The 22,224-nt window shown below is 39.7% G+C and overlaps 3 protein-coding genes across 6 annotated transcripts; all 3 read left to right on the top strand.

Moving 5' to 3' along the window:
* Nucleotides 1–616: 616 nt before the first annotated feature.
* Nucleotides 617–8,163, top strand: LOC135163252 (uncharacterized). 2 transcript variants are annotated; one of them, XM_064122511.1, is made up of 5 exons: nt 617–4,622; nt 4,919–4,945; nt 5,030–5,698; nt 5,833–6,015; nt 6,091–8,163. In XM_064122511.1, exons 1-5 carry the CDS (start codon nt 1,293–1,295, stop codon nt 6,298–6,300), a joined length of 4,419 nt encoding a protein of 1,472 aa, XP_063978581.1. In that variant the 5' UTR covers nt 617–1,292; the 3' UTR covers nt 6,301–8,163. The 2 variants fall into 2 exon arrangements, with proteins under 2 accessions (XP_063978581.1, XP_063978582.1); XM_064122512.1 differs by lacking the exon at nt 4,919–4,945 and having other exon boundaries at nt 618–4,622.
* Nucleotides 8,164–8,740: 577 nt separating this feature from the next.
* Nucleotides 8,741–15,876, top strand: LOC135163253 (caprin homolog). The gene is made up of 5 exons (XM_064122513.1): nt 8,741–8,900; nt 10,324–10,542; nt 11,227–12,252; nt 12,656–12,956; nt 13,484–15,876. The coding sequence occupies exons 1-5, from the start codon at nt 8,787–8,789 to the stop codon at nt 13,741–13,743; spliced, it is 1,920 nt and encodes a 639-aa protein (XP_063978583.1). The 5' UTR covers nt 8,741–8,786; the 3' UTR covers nt 13,744–15,876.
* Nucleotides 15,877–16,253: 377 nt separating this feature from the next.
* LOC135163254 (tyrosine-protein phosphatase corkscrew) lies at nt 16,254–21,679 on the top strand. Of its 3 annotated transcripts, none has more exons than XM_064122514.1 (11): nt 16,254–16,562; nt 17,107–17,229; nt 18,071–18,428; nt 18,518–18,630; nt 19,023–19,294; nt 19,390–19,469; nt 19,553–19,735; nt 20,016–20,192; nt 20,281–20,497; nt 20,822–20,973; nt 21,126–21,679. In XM_064122514.1, the coding sequence occupies exons 1-11, from the start codon at nt 16,549–16,551 to the stop codon at nt 21,291–21,293; spliced, it is 1,857 nt and encodes a 618-aa protein (XP_063978584.1). In that variant the 5' UTR covers nt 16,254–16,548; the 3' UTR covers nt 21,294–21,679. The 3 variants fall into 3 exon arrangements, with proteins under 3 accessions (XP_063978584.1, XP_063978586.1, XP_063978585.1); XM_064122516.1 differs by lacking the exon at nt 16,254–16,562 and adding an exon at nt 16,700–16,952; XM_064122515.1 differs by lacking the exon at nt 16,254–16,562 and adding an exon at nt 16,700–17,042.
* Nucleotides 21,680–22,224: the final 545 nt, after the last annotated feature.

Below are 22,224 nucleotides of genomic sequence, written 5' to 3'. Positions count from 1 at the left end.
AATGAAATGGGTCGTGAGACTCTGCGGCGAAGACACGTGGATGCATGTGCACAACGAAATAATAATAAAAGCTTTCATGGGATAGGCGGAACCCTTTGTTGAGGCCTTCGGGCGGTTCAGGTATCTACATCATATTTTTTTTATTTTCGTCCTTTCATTTCAATTTCGGGAGAGGGGAAATGATGCATCACACCTCGGAGCTCGTAAAAGAGGAAACCGAAACTTCCCGGACTATTCATTCCCCGTGGAATTGACTTTTTCTTCAATTTTCGGAATATTTATTTCTACTGTTTTGTTAAAAATATTTATTTTATTTTCGTCTGCATCTTCTCTGGGATTTTTATAAAAATACGAGGGTATTAAAAACAAATTAGTCGTAAAATGAGTGAACATCCGCAAATTTGTAGGGAAAAAATGATTATTTTTGTTAACTTCAATAATCATTGGAAAAAAAAGTTGAATGAAAGTATCCCCACCTGCTCTGGAGAGCTGCGCAAACCTCGGTCAATCTATGAATAGTCCAGAGGAAGCCAGAAACCACTTTCCCCTTCATCCACACACCATTGTTCAAAAAATCCCGCCTGCGCTGTTCCGACAGATCGATAGATGTCGCTCTGTCCAATTGTTGACTGCTCAAAATGGTAGCCTGTAATGGGCACTCGGAGAGCAACGTTGCTCTTGCCACAATAACTCGCGATTAATATATCAATCTCAATAAAAACCACAACATCTCCTCGATAAACTAATATCGCCACATTAACCATTCGCTCTAAACCCCCAGAAACCACTGGACAAAAAACGTAAACAATAGTGTCATGTGTGACAAGTTTCCTTCTACGTGACTTACCCTCGAACGTGTGTGAAACCCTGAAGGGTTGTGGCCATATTTCAGTGTTATTCACCTCCCGAGTGTGGCGATAACCAGTGTGAAACGTCGTGAAAAGTGACCTTCTATCGTGCCACCGAATTTCCCCCCAGAAGCAGTGAAACCAAGTTCCCCCCCGACATCCGGTGAATCTCCCAGCTCCTTGGGTTCAGTACAAGACGCCTGTCTTCATCCAGACGATCCCTCAACTCTTCATAACAATCTCCAGCCCCTCGACCCCCTCGAAATCCTCAAACATCCTCCAACAAACCATTCCAAACCCTTGAATCCTTGATGCATTCATCACTCCCCCTCACCAAAGACAAAGAGAATGTCACCACCCCCATAACCACCCCCTCCCACTCGACCACCCCATAACCCACCTGTCACCAGGTTGGGCCAAACTAGCCCCCAACCCACACAGGTGATGGATCCAGTGGGTCCATGGTACGCTTCGTACAACCGTTTGCCCCCAACCACCGGCACATACCCAGGTGGCTCAACCCCCGACTTCCTCCCCCACCAACCCCCATCAACATCCACCCCCCTGCTCCTACAATCCCACCCCTCCTCTACACTGGCTGGTCAACCGACCTTCAATCCCAGTGGCTTCCTGACCCCTCCCTCAGTCAGCTACGAGGTATTCACCCCATTATTCCACCCATCGCCCCCAAAACAGCCCCACTATGCTCACCGCCAAATGTTGGGTCAGTCTGGATCAAAGACTCCGCCCCCGGAGCCCGAGGGAAACATCAGAGATTACACGGGAGCCTCAAATTTCTTTGAAAATCAGGCCGCCCCAGGATTGTCCTGGAATCAGAATAACCAGTTGCCAAGTCCCTTTGGAATCCTCCCTCACGAAAGTGTGACATCCTCCCCAGGTCCTGGGGTGGTCAAGCCAACATACGAGAACAATTTCAACAGTCCCTTCAACTCAGGCTCGCCTCTCAACAACCTGAATCCAATTCAACAGGATGGCTTCAAGAGTGGCAACTTTTCTGAGGCTAAAAAGCCACGAGACCCTTCCCCAATTGCCAAATCAGTAGTCAACGTAGTGTCGCCAGGGTCTTCGGTTGCTGGAGCTCCATTTTTCCAGCAGATACCCACGACCTACAACGATGAATCAGGTCTGGGGGCTGCTGGTGCCCTCGGAAATCCTGGGAGCTATCCAGTCGCCACCACCAAAGTACAATCACCCCTGCAGCAGTCTTGCATCGTGTCAGCTCAAACCAATCCATCAGGAAAGGACTACAGACTCCAGGGGACACCGAGAACCCCCACAACGATATTCCAGGGTGCCAGTGCTCAAGAAAAACCTAGGATATTCGGCTCAAGTCCTGGAAAAACAACTACTGGAAGTGTTCCCACTAAAGCTCAGTCCAAAGTCTACCCAGACATGGTGACATCAGAGCTCCGAAGGGATCCAATAACAGAGAGCAGTCAGTCCTCACCAATCAGCTTCTCCATGATGGATACCAGGAGCATGAACTACGCGCCAACAACCACCACGTCCAACACCCCAAAGCTCCAAAGCCAACGAACCCCTCCAAACCCTGGAATTCCAACCCAGCAGTATCACGTTCTGAATCAACAGACACCAGGACAGACGTCCTACAGGCATTACACAGGTCCTCAGGGTGATCCTGAGTACCATCATCCCAGATCCAAATCAGCAGCTTCAACAGATTCAGCTTATTCTTCGAATACCTCTCAAAATGGACCTGATTGTGGTGTGGTTGTTCCCAGGAGACCTAGTCCCCTTCAGGCCCACTCACAGGCGAGTCCTCTGGGGCACGTGCCAAGTCCTGCCTACCCCATGTACAACAGTCCAATGGCCTCCATGTCATCACCGTCTCCCTTGCAGCACGACACTGTTAACCAATGCTCCAATGCGAATTACAAGGGAAGCCAGCAGGTGACACCAACTCCTCTGGACGTCACTGTACCCAGACCTGCGTCCCAAGGACAGGTGGGTTATCCATCTGTGATTACAAGGGCTTTGGGTCCTGGGGAGACAAAGAGCTTCGCAGACAATAGGTATGAGAGGCAGGAGTTTGGGCAGAAACCAGTCTGCTGGGAGAACGAGAGACAAAGGAAATTTACTGGTTACTCTGGGGACATGGCACTTGCTCAAGGACAGAGACAGGGCTCAACGTATTTCGAGGGTAATCAGGTGCCCCTGCAAGACCTGAGCAGCTGCAGAGATCCGATGAACGTCAAATCCGTACCCCAAGTTTGTCAAGTCCAGCAGCAAACTCCTGATCTGCCGGAGGCCCAGAAGGACGTAGAAGACCGCCAGAGGAAGATAGATCCGTCTAAAAAACGAAGGAGCTTCGATAAAACCCAGCCAGCCTTGAACGAACTTCCCCCAGCTCCAATGACTGATTACGTCAGCCGAGTGCCTCCACCAGCTCACCACAATTCGAATCAGCAGAATCAGAATGGTTACTATGACTTCGAGAGGTGGAATCTCCCACCAACAACTCCAAAGGTGTTTCCAAGTACATCTGGCACTTTTGGAGCTCAAGGAGGCCTACATTCTGGGAATTTCGGAGGGGGACAGGCCCAAGGCCTGATAGGACATAACCCAGCACCGATGCCCTACTTCCCAACGTATCACGTACCCTCGGGGGCTCATCCAAATCACCCAGAGTTCCAGTCTAGTGTGGACATTCCTTCCCTGCCCTTCGAGAACTCAAACAGCTCTCAGAATCCTGAGTACCAGGACTTTCGTGAAGACCAGCCCAAGGTGATAGTCCCCAACATCGAGGAGGAATTAGGATTCCTCCAGCAGAATGAGCTGGCCCAGCAGCAGGTGAATCAACTGACGAGGGAGCTGAAGGCCAGCAGCAAGGACCCCAACTCGGGCTTCATGACGAGTTACTTGAAGTTCCTTCAGGGAGAGCGAGATCCATCTCCACCAGCTATGACAAGGGGGAGAAAGGCCATTTGGAGATCCAGGCCGTATGTGCCACCAGAGTTGAACAGGTCATGTGAGACCAATGGGCAGGATTCAAAGATGCAGAATTCAACGAAAGAGACACCGACTATTGATTACGCCAATGACCCCAGATATTTCCCTCTGCCGAAGGAGAGGAAGAAGCCTTATATTGACTCCAGTGATGATGGTATCGAGAGTGAGGATGATTTTCCTTTTAAATTGAAGAGCGAGAAGAAGAAGGCCAATGGCCCTGTGGAGGTGAAGCCTCTGGTGAAGACTGAAGTGCCGAGGCCGAAAAAGGGAAGGCCCATTAAGCCCGGAGGTCCAACTGATAGAAAGAGAAAGGCTGCTGCATTGGCTGCTGCGCAGGCTGCTGCAGATGCTGCAGCTGGAAAGCCTCCGAAGGAAGTGAAAGAAACGAAAAAAGAGCCCAAGGAACCGAAGAAGGAACCACTCCCTCCGAGAAGGGAGACTTCAAAACGAAAAGCCAAGGAACAGATCTCGAGCAAACAGCTCCAAGAACACTCTGATGGGGATGAACAGGGTGACTCGGATTCAGATCCTGCTTGGACACCAGCTGATAAACTTGGACCTGGGGATTTGGATAAGAAGAAGAAGAGGGGGAGGCCTGTTATCAGTAAACGAGCGAAGAATCTCCTCGATACTGAGGATTATTCATCGGCTGAGGTTGTCGTGAACAAGAGGGGGAGGAAGAAGAACGAAGTTAAGAATGCCATGGCCAAGGTCTCCTGCAAGATTGATGAGAAACTGCTGGCTTCGGTTACGGATGAAGATATTGATATTTCTCCGTTCAAGGTTCGTGTGGAATTTCTAGGGTACTCGACATTTGTATACTAATGGAGATGACATATTCATGATCGCACAATTAATTCATTCGTCAACTAATTTAATTTGATTTGATGATTTTATTTGAAGGACGAAATAGTCTTCCATCATATCGATCGCCAAATCTCTAATAAAAAGTTACTAAAAATGATCCATCGACGATGAGAATGACTTCTTTAGAGCCTCAGCTAATGTTAACCCATATTTCCTCACATAATCACATGAATCATATTTTAATCATGCTTTTTCCATTCTATTGCGAGCAGCGATACCCTGAGGAAGTAGACAACGGGGTAAAGATAATATATTACTAACATCATTAAACCCAGCTATTGAGAAATGCTAAGAGATATTAAAACCGACTAATTTCATTTCAGTCAGGAGAATTCGTTGTTATGAAGGCAGAGCTGGATGAGGAGTATCCAGCATTGTGGAGAATAGATGGAAAGACATTGCTCCAGAAATACGAACCCTTCTTGTCAAATGGTAGAACCCTGTACAGAAATATATCGACATATTCTGGGTGGGCGCCCCAAAATCGTCACATTTATCAGCAAGTGCCTGTTAAATTCTGGCAGCACAGTAAAATGGAGACCATCGTTGAATTTCTGAGGGACGAAATGCTTCTGGACGACTCCGAATACGTCGAGAGACGTATTAAGGAGTACGAGATGTACCAGGATCATTTTGAAGTTTACATACAGACACTGATATCTCAGGCACTAGATTCAAATTTTCTTACTGAGATATTCCAGGAACAGGACGATTATTTTTTGTCCAATGTCAAGACAGTCGATGATATGACGGAGGAGAGGAAACGTCTCCTTTTGTCCACGACAAAGTGGGGGGAGACTGTTATCAGTGCTATCTCCACTTGGCCATGTCTCAATATTCTCAAGGATCTACCTAGTACTGAGTACAGGGGAAAACAGTGTAATGGGTGTCAACTCAGCAAGGTTTTTGCCAGAGTTCTTTTGTATGGACAGCCGTACAATGCTACCACCCTGGAGGGCTCGCCACCCGATCTTAAAGTGCCTCAGGAAAAGGTAAGTGAGGAAGTCCAACGATGTGTCTTTTGTCGTTCACATCTTTTTGCTTATACACTTGATTCTGGAAATTTAGAGATTAGAAAATCGATATTGTCTTCTTTGAGGTATTGAACTTGTTTTGTGATTTGCAGGACTTTCTGCTATGCAGAGTGTGTCAGACTAAAGTAGGACTCTTCAACAAAGTTGCCCATCAAAAGTATTTAATGTTTCTCGAGTGTGCGAGGAGAGTCGCTGATAAAAGGTTGGCTGATCCCAATAAAGACACTACGATTATTCTCAATGAATTGTTGGCTGATGAGGTGTGGCTGAATCAGGTAATTATTCGATTGTGAAGGATATTCAGGATAATGTCAATAGGAAACTCATTGAAATGATTTTTTTTGTTTCAGTTGTTCAAAGAAGTTCGAACAATTTGGGCTGAAATAGACAACATTGAGCATCAAGTTCGAATAAAAGAAAGTGCTAACATTAATCAAGGGCGTGAAATTGATTGTGAAACGAATTGCAATGACGTTCCCTCAGGTACAGACGCTAAAACATTAATCGAAGGACTCACCAAGGATTCGCTGATGACTGATTCCGGTGTGAGTGTTTCGTAGTGAAATTCCAGTGATAATTAATCAAGAAAAAAATCATAAATTCAGGTGTAAGGACTATATGAGTGATAAAACTATGGGAGATGATTTGAATGCTTTGGAGGAGAGGGAATTGTAAACATTAGACAATAGTATTTTTAACATTGATTAGAGTTCGCTGAGGGGCAACGTATGAAAATGGTGTATCATATTTACGCTGAGGGAATTCTACTATAGGATTATTCCGGGAAACGTGTCTTTTGCCATTCGAGGTTAATTTTATTGTAATTACCAGGATGAAAACGAATCATTGGTGTGAATAGACTACAGTTTATATTATCTATTCTAGTTGATACACAAATGGATGAAAATTTTATGTCCTTCGATGAGGGCAAGTGATAAGAGCGAATGAATGTTATATACAGGTTATGCATCAGTTACAGCATTGATAAGTATCGTCAACATTTTTTAATTCAACTGTGAGGAACAAAAAAAAAGTTCAGCTCAGTCAGTTCCATTCTCACTGCAGATAAGATTTCATAATTTTAAATGGACGGATGGTAAATCAGGTTTTCTTCATTTCACGACTGAATTCGATAATTCATCCACAAAATCGTTTTCTGTTCACAATCTGGTGCAATAAAGAGTCTGGATTCATTTTTTTGCTTAGTATTTCGGTGGATTTGAAATTCTCGACTTCAATTTTGGTTAAGCACAAATTTTGTTGCAGCACAAACGAAAAACCTAATTACGATGTTATTTATCCACAAAATTAATTTCTACGCAAAAATCATTGGTAGTTTTTTTGTAATATTTTTAGGTGAAAAAAAAACTCTGTACAGGCCTCACAATCTTCCATTGGATTTCTATTGTTGGTAACTACCGTCTCATTGAATGGCAATTAATTTTTGTGTAAAAAATAGTTATATATATTTTTTAACGCGTTTGACCCGCACAGAATATCCATACGCCATATATGGAGTATGGATAAGATTGTACGTTGAAATTGACTTTTAATTTCTTATCCGAAAGACTAGCTTTTCGTTTCTCAAGTAATTGATAACAAAAAAAAATGTGAAAAAAAATTGAGAAGAAATTTTTTTCTAGAGAGTGCACAGGGGGAATTGTATTTTTCGAAGATGTATGAGATTATATTTGTAAATTGTAAAGTATATTGAAGAGAATTTTCATGAGGTATGTGTGAATGAGACATACTGAAATTACCGTTTCTTTTATTTCATTATATTTTTTTCGCAGAATTTATGAAATTTGAATTGGATAAATGCGGGCATTTGGATGACATCACAATTATTAATCCGAAACAATTCATGATTCGAACGATTGTAAGATTGTTTAAGCGATGAAGTGATAAAATGTCATAAAATATTTGTCTATTGGCTTCTCAATGAAAATGACAAGACTTGTTACGATTTATCATTTCAACGCAGATTTTATTTCTTATATTTTTTTCTCATGTCGTTTGTAAGATACGTGCCATGCAACAGATGATATCAGGTATGATCGATCTTGGGGAGAGGGGGGGGGGGATTCATCAAAATAGGAGGAGAAATCAGCCGAGGATTTGATGAAGTTCCTCACACTCTTCATCGGATAACCCAAACGCATTGAATTATAATCAACAAAGTATTTGAAGACCGGTGAATAATGAGGAGTCGTATTTTGCAAATTTTTGTAACAGAAACAGAACTACCGAATGGAATTGTAAACTCGTGAGACAATGACGTCAGTATTTTGTTCGTTTACAGTTCATTTTGTTGAATGATATCGTCTTACTATAAATACATAAATAACTGTAGATCTTTAAACTACTGGCATAATTTATGTTTTTATTAATAATTTTTGAATAAAAAAAATCGCAAAAATAAACGCTTTCGTTATTTGACGAGCAAATTGTTTAGAGGATATGCATTTGCAAGTTTATAATTTTTTAAATTGCATTTTCGATATTTTTGTTGTTGATGTCTTCAGTTCTAATCGAATAAATTAAACTGAGTAATTTTAGTAATTTAATTGACTAATTTCGTCTACATTTGAATGGCTATGTAGTTGACCTAACTAAGCGAAAATAAATGAATGAATAAATGCCTTAAAGAGATCGATCAGAAGGAATAAAAATATTGTTTTTTAATTAAGAGAATACAAGAAGACAATTTTTTAAATCCATCTACACAAGGCACTCTTTCTCTCAAGGGTTCAACCACTGATACATTCTCATTACCCTTGGGGGCTAGAAGAAACGAGGCTGCACACCTCTGGCAATTCCCCAAAGCAGTAGCTTTGTCTCCAAGTCATCTTTTTAAACAAAATTTTTCGAAAAATTCATAAAAAGCGCGCGTACAGCTTCTAAAAAATGGCGATCATCCTCGATTCCTCCCGACCGGAAAACGCTCCGCGGCGCATGCTCATTTACTCTCTGGAGATCCTCGGCCCCCCTCTCCCCCCGTGCCATTGCCTCTGCCATTCCAGTTCGCGTTTGTTGCCCGTGAAGGATGCCTTCTGCCAACCCTAAACTAGAAAAACAGGCCTCTACGGAGGCCACCGACCCAATACGCCAAGCCATAATCGTTATCGAACACAAGATAAGGAATTTGGAGAAGCGTAAGGTGAGTAAAAAGCCTAGAACATGGATAATTTACCCCATAACCGGTGCATCCGGCTTTTTTGATCCATTCATCTGTCAATCGGCCGCTTCTAACCGTGCACGTCCGCCATGTTTCCCACCACCATCGGTGGCACCATGTGCTCGATCCCTGAAATTTTCCAATTATCCGCTGATCGTACTCGATTAATCATCCCCTCGACAATCGCTAATTCCCCCGGATTTCTCCATCACACCGGTAACAATCATCATAGACTCTTTGTTTCACTGCTTGTCGTCCTTTCTACGTTCTTTGGTACAATGTCGAGGCGTCCCAACGTACATTTCGTGTCATGGCGGTTCCTGAATTACATATTTCCAACTTCGGTGGAGAATATAATCGCACACGCCGAGAGCAAATTCCTTCCAAGTCGGAGATATTTATTTTCTTTAATAAATTTATCCAAATTTTCAACATCTCGCTCTGCTCTTCATCGACCTAGAGCCTGAAAGGAGTCATGAGAATGATGCCTGATAAAGAATGATTAATTGCTAGGGAAAACTGGGGTAAAACGAACATTCTCCACTTATTTCAAAATCCGTAAGGAAGAAAGAAAAATTTTCGTAAGAAATCTCCCGATTTTCGTGGGAAGAAAAATTCAGGGACATGTTGACCCTTTGTCATGAGCTCCATCGACGAATTTATTTCTGTTCAGTGTTCCTAATAATGACAAGGACCGATTAATGATCGATAAACAGTGATGAATTACTAGGGAAGTCGGGGTAAAACGAACACTTTCTACTTATTTTAAAATTCCAACGACCGGTGGACTTGATAATGAAATACTCTGATTTTCATGAAAACTACGGTTCCCAAAAAATACTGACCTCGTGTAATAGATTCTGGGAAGTGTTATTAATTATTATTGCAGTGTTATCGCTGATAAATGCTCGTGTCGAAAGCTTTTAAGGGAATATTTCACGTACAAAGGGAATATTCTCTGTGCTCTACCATCTGATTTTTGCTTTTATTTCCTTACTTCATTAATTATTAATATTACTGTATAATATTCATCCCTTGTTTATTATTATTAATACTATTGAGCTAGTGAATTTCCTATTATTTCCGCAATTAAAAATCTAACCTAGCCAATCACCGTAGAATTCATTAACAAAGTGGCCAACAGAATCGACTCGACTTTATTTTTCAATCGTTCTTCGATGAATATCTGAAACATTTTTCGGAGTTCCCTATTGTTCGGGGCACTGGAGAAAAGAACAATGCTTTAGGCGGAGTTGTGTGCGATTGTATCTTCTTGGAAGAGACGATTAGTCACCACGACTCGTCCTCAGTCCAAACGTGCTGTATTATTTTTTTACGTCGGGATTTTACGGGGAAACTCGAATGTTGGTCGGCTCTTGGAATGACGCAATATTTGAATTTACAGGGTAAGCTAGAGGGGTACAGGGATCTACAAAAGAGCGGCAGGGAACTAGACAAGGACCAGAAAACAGCTGTAGCTAAGTACGATGAGGTTTTACAGACACTTGACATCACGAAGGATTTGTACAAGGCGATTGTTGGAATTGCAAATGACTCAGTTAAACAGCAGAAAAAACTCGCGAGGAAGGAGGCTTTGGAGAGGACGCAGCAGGATATCGCCAAGGTCTATCACAATCACTATTTTTTGTCGTGAAAAACAGTAGATTTGGCTGAAAAAGAATTCAAAACTAATTTTATTATTTAATAATTAATAATACTCGTTACTTTTTAATTCAGTCAACGTTCTGGAGATTTTTTAAACATCAAAAGGCAGACTTTTTGTACTGCAAATATCGAATCTGAAAAGGCTTTGATTTTTATCAACTGAAATCAATGAAACAAAGGTTCGAGAGAGAGAAAATTCACCTTTGCCGCGTGTGTGCTCGCTGTGACTCCCACGCCTTCTCCAAGTGAATACAATAATTCAACAAATTCAATGAATATTCCAGAACTATTTGCGAAGGTAGTGGGTTGATCAAAGGGGATCAAGAAGCCTTTTCTGTTCAGAGTGTCAAATACATCAGAAGTTTCTGTGAAATTTGAAAAAAAAAGCATCCTTTCGATTGAGTGTATAGCAGCTTTTTCCGTATTACTCTCGAGAAAAAAAAATAAAATAGAGAAATTTGACGTGATGAAATTACTTAAGACCAAAGTTTTGAATAATATTATTGTGTAAGTCCCTACGTAATTTTAAACAAATATTTCTTGATAATTTCTCATCTCTAAGTGCCCAATTTTTCGAATGAATCTCTGACATAAAAACTGCAATGTCCGAAAAACTAAATTCCGAAAATACTGAAACCCTCAGGTTCGAGAAGTCCTCCTAATCCAGGATGTCTTGAATAACATCGGTGCTGAAGTAGCCCGTGAGGATTTCCTCGCAGGCAACAACGGTGCGTCAAAGATCACCGAGGAGGATCTGAAGTCCCTGGACGATCTCTACAACGAAATAACCGCAAAACGTCACTCCGAGTCCTCAGACACTCCATTCCCCCAACAACTCCAGAAAGCAGCGGAGCACTACATCGCTATAATCGAGGGTAAACAGAGGGAGTTCATTGGTACCACTTACCTCAAACTGAAGGAAATAATAACATCGGTCCATCAGTGTGGTTACTTCGATCAGGCGCCGGCACAGGAAACTGAAACGACAATTGAAGTGACAACTGAAGCTGTTTCTGAGCTTCGAGTTAATGATGCACCAGAGACAACCGATGACTACACCACAGGCGATGTACACATTCCAGCCCCCGAATCAATGATCCCAATGTCCAACTTTCCAGTTCAAGTGACACCAGTGCCAGTTGTATCAGCCCCAGGACCAATTCCAGTTGTTCCCCAGGCAATTCCCCCCCATCCAGCACCAGTGGAGACTAATTATTACGGCAATTCAGGAGCATTTGTACCACCACCGAGTCAAACACAACCACCAGCACAGGCCCAACCGCCTCGTATCAACGACGTCATCGGTGGCACACCAAATTTTTTCTTCCTCCAGGAGTCAGAGCTCGATACACCGGAGGTTAACAGTCAACAACCTATCGTACCACACATTCCACCAGTCAATGCCCCCATACCCACCCAGACATTCACCAATCAGAGCTTCAGTGGGCCACCTGTGCAAGTGCCACAGCAGGTGATTTATCCCCATCCACCGCAGGACATCAGTCACATTCCTGGATTTGCTAATCCAAATCCACCTCCGCCTATACCTATGCCACCATCCCATCAGGGGACTATGCAGTACAGTCCACAACATCCAGCGGGATATCAGGGACAGGGGATTCAAGGATATGAGGGAGTTACTGAGGCTGAGGCACAAATTACTGGAGAGGTTAGTTTATTTTTGGAATTTTTCAAATTATTATGGCAGGAATTGAGTCAAGATTATTTTGTCTATCAAATAAAATAAGTGAAAGACTAGAATTTTTAATTAAATACTGAATTGACTGGAAATTAAATTTCCCATTGATATCCAAGAATTTCAAATGAAAAAGAAGTATACGATATCTGAAATTTAATTTGCAAAATTAAATTATCTCATCACTGTCATTAGAAATTAATTTTATCTATGAACTACAATTAATCAAATAATTAAATGACTGAAAATTGATTTCATAAATTGTATTTTATTCCGTAAACTAAATAAATTGAGGAATAAAAAACATACATTGGAAAGTCGTAATTCATGAGAATAAAAGTTGAAAATTCTCACCATTCACTGTTTCTCAATGAAGGAAAAAGGCGAGCAACGCCAGGAAGATCCATCAGTCGTAACAACAGATGTGGAACGCCCCAGTGAACCGGTGGACTGGTGCCAGATGACCGACAACGCTGCTATCAATGAATGGAATTCAGCGGACGTTGATCAACAACAATCTGGCCAGCAGGACTCGCAGAGTGGTCAGCAGGCCTGGGGTGAACAGCGGAGTGGTTACAGGGGTCGTGGGGGAAGACGAGGCAATTCCAATGGTTACAATGGTAGGGGAAGGGGTTCAAATGGCGGTTATCAGCAGAATGGACGCGGAACTGGTCAAGGTAACGATTTCACTATTAGTTAAGGGGCTGGTTTAGCAGTGAAGGACTTAGTTACGACTAAAAAAATATTTATATGATTTATACGGATGAAATTATTTGATTGCTAACGAATTTATACAAACGTTGATTTAGATTTTCTTAAATCGACGTAAGAAAGATTCGAAGATTAAGCGATTCACATTTGCCGTGTGATGAGTTTGGTTTTCACGACTCACACACCTTCTCCAAGTGAATACATATGTTTCAATATTTTTTAATTATATTAGTTTAATTCTCTAAACTATGTTTATGAGACCGTTTCCAACTTTCGGCGATTAGAAAAATGATTTTATTGGGAGAAAAACGTTTTCAAGATTTTGCCGAATGTTTTTATAGAAATTTCACTAAAAATTTCGTTGAAACGGTCAATTTCAAACTAATTAATTGATTAATTAAATAAAGAAAATTCTTCAAACCCCATGAATTAGTCAACAGAAAAAAAGCAAAATGTAATCTCAAATAATTAAAAAAAAAACTTTTAATTCTAGCTAACTACTACCGACATGAGAACAGCTACCAAAACGGTTACCAACGCAATTATCACAATGACGGTAGTACCGGTGGTTACAACGGCAACTTCAAGCGCACCGGTGGTGGCACAGGAGGAACCGGTGGCTCTCGAGGTGGTCCACGAGGTGGCGAACGCTCAGGAATGGATCGCGGTCGTGGAGGACAATTTCGAGGTCAGAGAGGCGGCGGAGCTCGTGGAGGCTATGCACCACGAAACAACAAACCGCAGGCGCAATAATAACTTTCACCAACGCAACAAGTAAACAACACAAACGTCTGAAAAAAAAGTTGAATGAAAACAGTAAAATAATACACACGCAGTCGTAATTGTACCACAGGTCAGACCTCGGTGAATTCGTTTGAAGCAAAAATTTTCAAAACGTCGACTCTTCCCATTCGTTTGATAAATTAGTGGGCCAGATTACCAAGTGTTATTTAAATTTCTTGTAATGTTGAGGACGTCATCCCCTTGACTTTTGAATTTTGATTTAAACGAATTACTGAATTCGATTGATGAACGAGTGAAGCAGTGGCTCTCTCATCGTTTGACACAATGTGGTACGATTGTTATGACAAGAATAAATAATTAAACTACACACGACAATTGCTGGTGTATTAAGCGAATTGGCTGGATTCAGCGATGTTGACACTAATGGGAAAAGAAGTATGATGAGAGAATTAGTGAAACACCATGCAAGTATTACTGTGTTGTGACAGAAGGCAGTTTTCACAGGGCAACAACAGCTAATCAACAAAGATTAGGGAAAAAAATGAAACAAATTAATAATTTTATTATATTAAAGAATCTTAATGAAGGATAATACAAAGTGAATGATGAGAAAACACGCATTTCAAAAAAAGGAAAAAAAATGTAAAAAAAAGAGAAAATATATATTAAAAAAAAAATGAGGACATAGACACACGTGCGCGCATTAAATTTTTTGATTGAGAAACGTATTTAATGTACATCGATTCAACAAACGTGGTTGGGGGTGTAGACACGTGAGATTATTCACAAAGTATTCACACGTGGTTTATTGATATCTGAGAATATTTATTTTTTATTGGCTCAGTGGGAGAGTAATAAACTGAATTTTTCAATTTGTCAGAAAATCATTGAATTTTTAAAAAATTAATTTTCGCAGAGTTCGATTTCCTAAATGAGAGTAAAACAACTCCTGTAAAATTTCCTCATTAGATCGAGAATTTCGCGATATAATTTATTAAATGATTCAATGTACGCGTTTCAAAACGAAGGAGATGTTTTTGAGAGTTGTCTCATCGTCATTTATTTACATAATTTTATTAAAAATAGTATGAAATTAATGAATTACATAAGGTAGAATAATTCAGTTTTACAATCTCCCACTGAATTCAATGAGTCAATAATTGTTGATATTGATTCATTAAGAACGATCAGACACTAATTACCTGGAATCCCCACAGCTCCGTATTTGACTAATCGACTCAATATTTATTCTCCCTTAATTCGTTGGCGAAACAATTGAAGTAAATTATCAATTCATCATCTATTCTTTTCTTTGAATGTTTGAAATCAGACATTGTTTCGAATAAAATAGCATCCGATTTATGTCAAAGTGAAATAAAAATGAATTGATAATATTTTCCACTGGGTTTAATGCGTTAATAAATATTGATGCTGATCAGCAAAAAGTGATAATTCATCGCAATTACTCCAGCAATATGTGATCGTCCGCACGATAAATGAAACAATTTAATGAATGAAATCAAGGATTATATCGCTCACGAAAACAAATATTCTCAATTTTTGATTGTTATTTTTTTTCCAGTTGTACGTAGGAATATTCGTGCCTGATTTCGTTTGTTCACGGAGGATATTTTCATTTATCACGGGATAAGTTTAATAAATAATGGAGAATACGGTGAGACTTGATACAGAGCCCGCGACGTTTTAGAATGTAAGTCGATTAAAATGTACAATTTATCACGGAGGAAGTAGTTGGAATGCGCCAAGTCAAATAATTAAAAAAAAAAGTTCTATATTAAAAAAACAGTGAAAATCGTGCTCATCGACATTCATCGACATTGCACGGCACACGAATGACGAGATAATATGTGAAAATATGTACCGTATTGTATTTTGTTTGTACATTTGTGTTTAATCACTCCCTTGTTCACTTTATTAATGATTCATTGCTTTCGAGCCGTTTTTACGAATTACCTATGTATCTTCCAAAAAAAAATATCAACTACGAATTTCTCCCCCCTGCTATTAGCCTACTATCACGCTCGGTGTGAAAAAAAAACATGTTCGCTTAGTTCTTTAAGATGTTCTCAAGAAAAAAAAAATGAAGAAAAAAACGTTTAAATAAATAACAAATTGCCAGCATTCTAATTCTTAATTATTTTTAATTATTTATACCTGCGATTCGATGGGAGGGGATGAAAAATTTTCATTTAAATTTTCTTAAATTTGTAATGAATTTCAGCTTTGACAAAAAATATTCCAGTTTCAAAGTATTTTTTTATTCTTATTAAAAACTAAAATTTTTTTTCATAAATATTGTTTTAAAACTCCAAGTGCTAATAAATTCAATGGATCACCTATTGCCTATTTTGCCCAACTCCTTTTTGTCAAATATAAAATTCGAATATCGCGGAAATCCTCAAGTGGCGACTCAACCGCATAAAGCCCGTTTCTCAAGAACGGATACGTCGACGCGTCTCCGTCTGCACAAATTCAATGCCCGCGGAGCAGTCACCACCATTTCTGCCTCAGCTCCGTTTTTTTTTTTTTTTTTCGAGTCTCGGATCGCGAGGCGCAACTCGAGCCGAAAGTCCACAAGCCGTCAGTATAATCTAAAATAAACCGCAAAATCGATACCCAAAAATCAAAAGAGCAGAAAAATGTCGTCTCAGTGGCCCGGCTTTGGCTGACAAATAACCTGCCTCCAATCGGCCGAGGGCTATCAATGCTCGCGTTTCCACCCGCCAAGACAACGGGGACTGATGATAAATTACGAATTATTGATTGCCAGGTGGTCGTAACTGCAATCACGACATGGCATCACGCAGGTGAGCAATTCCTCTTAATATCTCATCTTCTCGTGAAATGAGCTGCAAGAGGGAGGTGAGAAAAAATGTGAATTTTTTCTCCTTCTCTTGGGGCCTTTTTTTTTCACCTCAGAGAAGCCTGTAATGATCATAGACTCACGGACACTGGGCGAATAGTCTCTGCAAGGTGCTCACAGTGTTGACTTGTTCGCTTTTCACGTCAAGTTCTGCGCACTTACGTTCGTTACGACAAATTAGTACCCGATGAGAATACAAAATCGAGTGATTTAAAGATCCCAAACGATGTCTCAGTCATTGAAAGTGAAGGAATGATAACGCAAAAATTAATTTAATGTCGTAGACATCGATTGTCCCTGTGTCATACTGAGCTGCATAATAAAACCGTATTTGGTGATTGCCTTACCATATCCGTATGAAGAGACGTTTTGTCAATAAAACATTTTAGTCATGGGGCGCGGCAGTTACGACAGTGTTACAATAGTGCGTTTGTTGAAATGAAATACTACTGATAAATTGTGGATTTTTTTTTCATTGATCATTGCAGATGGTTTCATCCCAACATATCAGGATTAGAGGCAGAGAAATTATTGATGGAACGTGGATATGACAGTTCATTCCTGGCACGTCCAAGCTCGTCTAATCCTGGTGATTTCACGCTCTCTGTGAGGTAGGATTCACTCGGTTGGAGGTAGTCGAGAAATAGAGACGTAATGAAAGTGCTTAATTACAGTTTTCGGTGAAAACCTGTTTCACTTTCTAATGCATCCTTTCGAATTACTTGAGGCTCAATTTTCATGCTAATGCACTGCCATCATCTCTCTATTGCTCTCGAACAATTTTTTATTATGAAAATTAAGGGGACTCATTGAACTTGGATTAAATCAAGTTAATTTGTGGAGATGAGACTGTGGTCAAGTGATGAAAGGAGATATAATCTGAGTATTTGTGAAAATTATTTTTTAATATCTTCGGAATTAGGAGATTTTTTCAGAAAAATCTGAGATTTTTCGGGAACAATTCTTCTTTTTTCCAAAAAGCAAAAAAAGATATTTCTCTTGGTATTAGTTGAAAAATCGGCAGAAGTTACGTTCAAACTCCCGACTCGATATGATGAATAACAAAATATTGATTAATAAACCTCTGGACATCGAGCCTTTCGTCACTGCTAGACATGACAAATCTGTCCACACACAATTCAATAAAGGAGATAAATTACACAGAAAGGAAAAAAATTAAGTAGGTAGTTACGCCTGTAAAACCCCCAAATATACATTTTTTTTTCATTTCTGGGAATATCTTCTTTCCAAAGATATTCGTAAAGTGAGAGACCCCATTCTATTGTCCTTAAAATCATGTAAATGCACCTCATACATAATATGTACGTACGTTGTTGTGTGAAATCCATTGAATGGAATTCTCTGAAATCTACATTTATCACTTGACAATGTCTCTCTGGAATACTGATAAAAAAATGAAAATAATATTTTTTTATGAATTTGTAATCATAGGAGAAACAGTGAAGTAACGCATATAAAAATACAGAATACTGGTGATTTTTATGATTTGTATGGTGGTGAAAAATTCGCAACACTGTCAGAATTAGTGCAATTTTATATGGAAAATGGTGGACAATTGCGTGAGAAAAATGGCGAGGTCATTGAATTGAAATATCCCCTGAATTGTGCTGATCCAACAACTGAGCGTTGGTTTCATGGGCATTTGTCAGCCAAAGAGGCTGAACGTTTGATGCTCGAGAGAGGAAAAAACGGATCATTTCTGGTGCGCGAATCTCAGAGCAAACCAGGAGACTTTGTACTCTCAGTGAGAACTGACGATCGCGTGACTCACGTAATGATTCGCTCCCAGGTAAAGATTCTACATTGATTTCCAACAGTTGTATGCATAATGCGCCTCATTCACTATAACAATGTTATGGCATTCTTGGTTGTTATCAGGACAATAAGTATGATGTCGGAGGTGGGGAGAAGTTTGACAGTCTGAGTGATCTTATTGAGCATTACAAGAGAAATCCGATGGTGGAGACCAGTGGGAGTGTTGTCCATCTGAGGTGAGATCACTTTGCTGTCTGAATGATTAATTACAAAAATTATAATTAATTGATGAAACTAAAGAAATCAATCTGAATTTGAGATCTTTGCTAATAAATATGTCTTGTAGATTATGAAATATTTTGACAAAATGATTGATAATTAACCCACGATTCTTTTAAATCTATTTGTTGCTCCCTTTTTTGTGTTAAAATTTTTGTTCCCGTTGCAGTATTTTTGTAAATATTAATTTTTCTTCTTAACGACACTAATGAGCAGAGCGGGTAATTATCCGTATTTATTGATGCAGAAATGATTTCATTTCCCGAGTATTTCTCCGTGATCTCCAATTTAGTTGATCAGTTCAAATTTGGTCTTATGCAGTTTCAAAACAATCTCAAAAATTTCTCAGACAACCATTCAATGCCACACGAATAAACGCAAGTGGCATTGAAAGTCGTGTACGGCAACTTCATAAAGAGAACGGCTGCTCAAATGGCTGGACATGTTGGAATGGTGGTCCTGACGGCGACGAGAATGGCTCAGGTCGTGGTAAGGGAAAGGCCGGCTTCTGGGAAGAGTTCGAGTCCCTTCAGCAATTAGAATGCCGACACTTGTTCTCCCGTAAGGAGGGACTGAGGCCTGAAAACAGAGCAAAAAATCGATACAAGAATATTCTCCCCTGTGAGTGAATTTTTTCAATTTATTCCACCAGTAATCGATGTTTATTCAATTCCTTGAGGGATACATTTGCAATTAATTGATGATTATGTATTTAGTCGATCACACGAGAGTAAAGCTGAAGGACGTGGATCCCAGCGTACCAGGGGCGGATTACATTAATGCTAATTACATAAAGGTGAATGATACATTGCATTAGCATTATGTTACTTCTTGTCGTGTGCATCATTGTGGGCTTTAATGAATTTTTCATGCTTTTAGAATGAGGAGGGAGAGGGTTCATGCACCGGTATTACGGCCAGTGGTGATACTTGCATATTCAATAAATGTTATATTGCAACACAAGGCTGTTTACCAAATACAGTACAAGACTTTTGGCACATGGTCTACCAGGAAAATATACAAGTTATTGTCATGACCACCAAAGAAATGGAACGGGGAAAGGTAAAACTCGAAATTCCTTTCAATAAATTAATTTTCATTGTGAGGGCTCCTTTTACGAGTTCATGATGAAGCTCCCCGCGGCTCTAGACCATCCTCCACTTGACCTGTCAAGTCCCTCATCGTCTCCGTGAATAAATAATTATACATCGTAGTATAAAACGCATTCCAGTTATTTTTCTAAATACAAATACCGTTTGAGACGTGCATGAGCTTGTGAACGGCACAAAAAAAATTGAATGCAAAATCCCTCCAAAAAATACATCATTATTTTAATTTTCAGAATAAATGCGCTCGTTACTGGCCAGAAGAAGGTGAATTGAGTGAATACGGAGGCGAATGGAAAGTATGTGTCCTAGCACGTACCTCCACAGCTGATTACACGTTACGCGAATTTTTACTGCAAGGAAATAAGCCAAATTTTACAGAGCCACGTAGAATTTATCACTACCACTTCCAAGTGCGTAAATCATCGTGATTTATTACTCCGCCCGTTGGAATAATTAAGTCCCTCTCTCTTTACTCATTGGAAAAATGAATATTCATAGGCATGGCCGGACCACGGAGTCCCTTCGGATCCCGGTTGCGTTCTCAACTTCCTGCACGATGTCAACGCGAGACAGGAGTCCATTGCCGCTGCCATGAGCTCCAGTGGACAGTCACTCTCCAGTGTCGGGCCAATACTCGTTCACTGCAGCGCTGGTATCGGACGAACTGGGACTTTTATCGTTATTGATATGATATTGGATCAGATTAAACGCCACGGTAATAATTTATATTAAATAATAATTTTTTTCTGCAATAAGAAATAATTGATAAGAAATAGTTTTAATGTTTGGGAACATTCAGGAGAGTTCTAAAAAATTATAGGTATTTCTAGGCCATTTGACGTGAAGAATTTCGTTAAAAATTCCATAAAATTCTGAAACATTTTGATAGCATTTTGCAAATTTCTAGGAAATTCCAGAGATTATAGTAATTAGATATAAATATACGCGTGATTTTTTTCGATTGAGCCTTTTATACTTTAATTTAAGTGAAATATAAAGGACATTTTCCAATTACTATTTAATTTATATCTCCTCTCAGGATTGGACTGCGAAATTGATATTCAACGAACCATTCAGAGAGTCCGATCTCAAAGATCTGGAATGGTGCAGACAGAGGCACAATACAAATTCGTTTATCTCGCTGTACTGCATTATATTGAGACTGTGTCACAGAGAAGACAAGCTGAGCAGGTTCGTCCGACTTTGCTCTTATTGAAAAAATTCTTAACATTTTCTTTCTGGCATTATTGTTGTTGAAGTGAGAATTGAGCGGTAGAAGCTCCTAAACTAATTTTTAAAAATTCAGCGTGTAATAACAACATAAAAAATGATTTACATTTCAGAAATCACTGCAATTGGGTCGCGAATACACAAACATTCGTTACAAAAGCGAAACAAACAGCGTAAGCACAGGTGTCCCCGAGTCAGCGTCATTCGCATCAACCCCCACCCTATCAACGACAAATAATTTTACATTGCCTACACCAGTGGGCAACCTGAGGCCCAAGTAGTTGTTAATAACCCCATTGAATTCTCACACGTGTTCTTCAGCATGCGCTGATCCTCTCCTTAATTTCTGGTATTTTCTGTCCCTTAATGCGTTCAGACAACAATAATTCGCATAGATAAAACGAAAAGTATTCGAATAGAGGCAATGTAACAGCTATAATGCGAAGCAAAGGCTTATTAATTTTTTAAGTAAGAAAAAAATGGAGAAAATACTACAATCAATGATAGATCATGTTGATAGGTGAAAATTGTAAATCAAGAGTAGTTTACTTTGGAGATTGGAATGTTATACATGACAACTTTATTTGATCCAGGAGAAAGTTTGTGCACGATGATGGAAAAAATTGTGGTAAAGCATAGAAAATTGGGTTGTTGCATGATTTTTTTTTTAATTAAAAAAAATGAAAATAGACGTTGTTTATCGTCTACGATTCGTTCAGTTTTCATTCATTTTTAAAATAAATTAAGTCGGATATTACTGATGATTTAACATGATATGTTCGTTTTTACTAATAAATTTCACAAAATATTTCAGAAATAACTCTAAAAGTAAACACCTAGATTAGGTGCAGCCGAATTTTATGAGGTATTTTCCTTTTTGAAAAAATATTTTAATTCCGTAATTTTTAGACTCTAAGAGAAAGCAATTTTTTAATTAGTCCAATTCGTTATTCTTGTAAATATTCAAATGAATGTCATTTGATATATTGAGTTAAATCTTTGAATCAATCTTAGCTGCATTAGTTATGGGATGATTTTTTAATCATTTTTTTACTCATTCGAAAGAGGACCCACATTGGGCCGACAACAATGTCTTAATAACGGTTGCGATATTTCTACTCGGATGTAAAAATACCTAAACAGCATTTTTCATTTTATTACCATATCCAGCAGTAAAGAAAAATTCATGCAAAAGCCCATTTCGCTTCGACT

Source organism: Diachasmimorpha longicaudata, chromosome 6, assembly GCF_034640455.1.
Source record: "Diachasmimorpha longicaudata isolate KC_UGA_2023 chromosome 6, iyDiaLong2, whole genome shotgun sequence".
NCBI classification, from domain to species: Eukaryota; Metazoa; Arthropoda; class Insecta; order Hymenoptera; family Braconidae; genus Diachasmimorpha; species Diachasmimorpha longicaudata.
The sequence above is the reverse complement of the archived record's forward strand: the minus strand, read 5'-3'. Positions and strand labels throughout refer to the sequence as shown.

Excerpts from the sequence above, each read along its gene's own strand:
- LOC135163252 (XM_064122511.1), top strand. The coding sequence starts at position 1,293 with ATGGATCCAGTGGGTCCATGGTACGCTTCGTACAACCGTTTGCCCCCA. Across the intron at positions 4,623-4,918 it reads TTGATATTTCTCCGTTCAAG|CGATACCCTGAGGAAGTAGA; the intron begins GTTCGTGTGGAA and ends TATTGCGAGCAG. Across the intron at positions 6,016-6,090 it reads ATGAGGTGTGGCTGAATCAG|TTGTTCAAAGAAGTTCGAAC; the intron begins GTAATTATTCGA and ends TTTTTGTTTCAG.
- LOC135163253 (XM_064122513.1), top strand. The coding sequence starts at position 8,787 with ATGCCTTCTGCCAACCCTAAACTAGAAAAACAGGCCTCTACGGAGGCC. Across the intron at positions 10,543-11,226 it reads CGCAGCAGGATATCGCCAAG|GTTCGAGAAGTCCTCCTAAT; the intron begins GTCTATCACAAT and ends TGAAACCCTCAG. Across the intron at positions 12,253-12,655 it reads AGGCACAAATTACTGGAGAG|GAAAAAGGCGAGCAACGCCA; the intron begins GTTAGTTTATTT and ends TTCTCAATGAAG.
- LOC135163254 (XM_064122514.1), top strand. Across the intron at positions 18,429-18,517 it reads ACGTAATGATTCGCTCCCAG|GACAATAAGTATGATGTCGG; the intron begins GTAAAGATTCTA and ends GGTTGTTATCAG. Across the intron at positions 19,470-19,552 it reads TTAATGCTAATTACATAAAG|AATGAGGAGGGAGAGGGTTC; the intron begins GTGAATGATACA and ends TCATGCTTTTAG.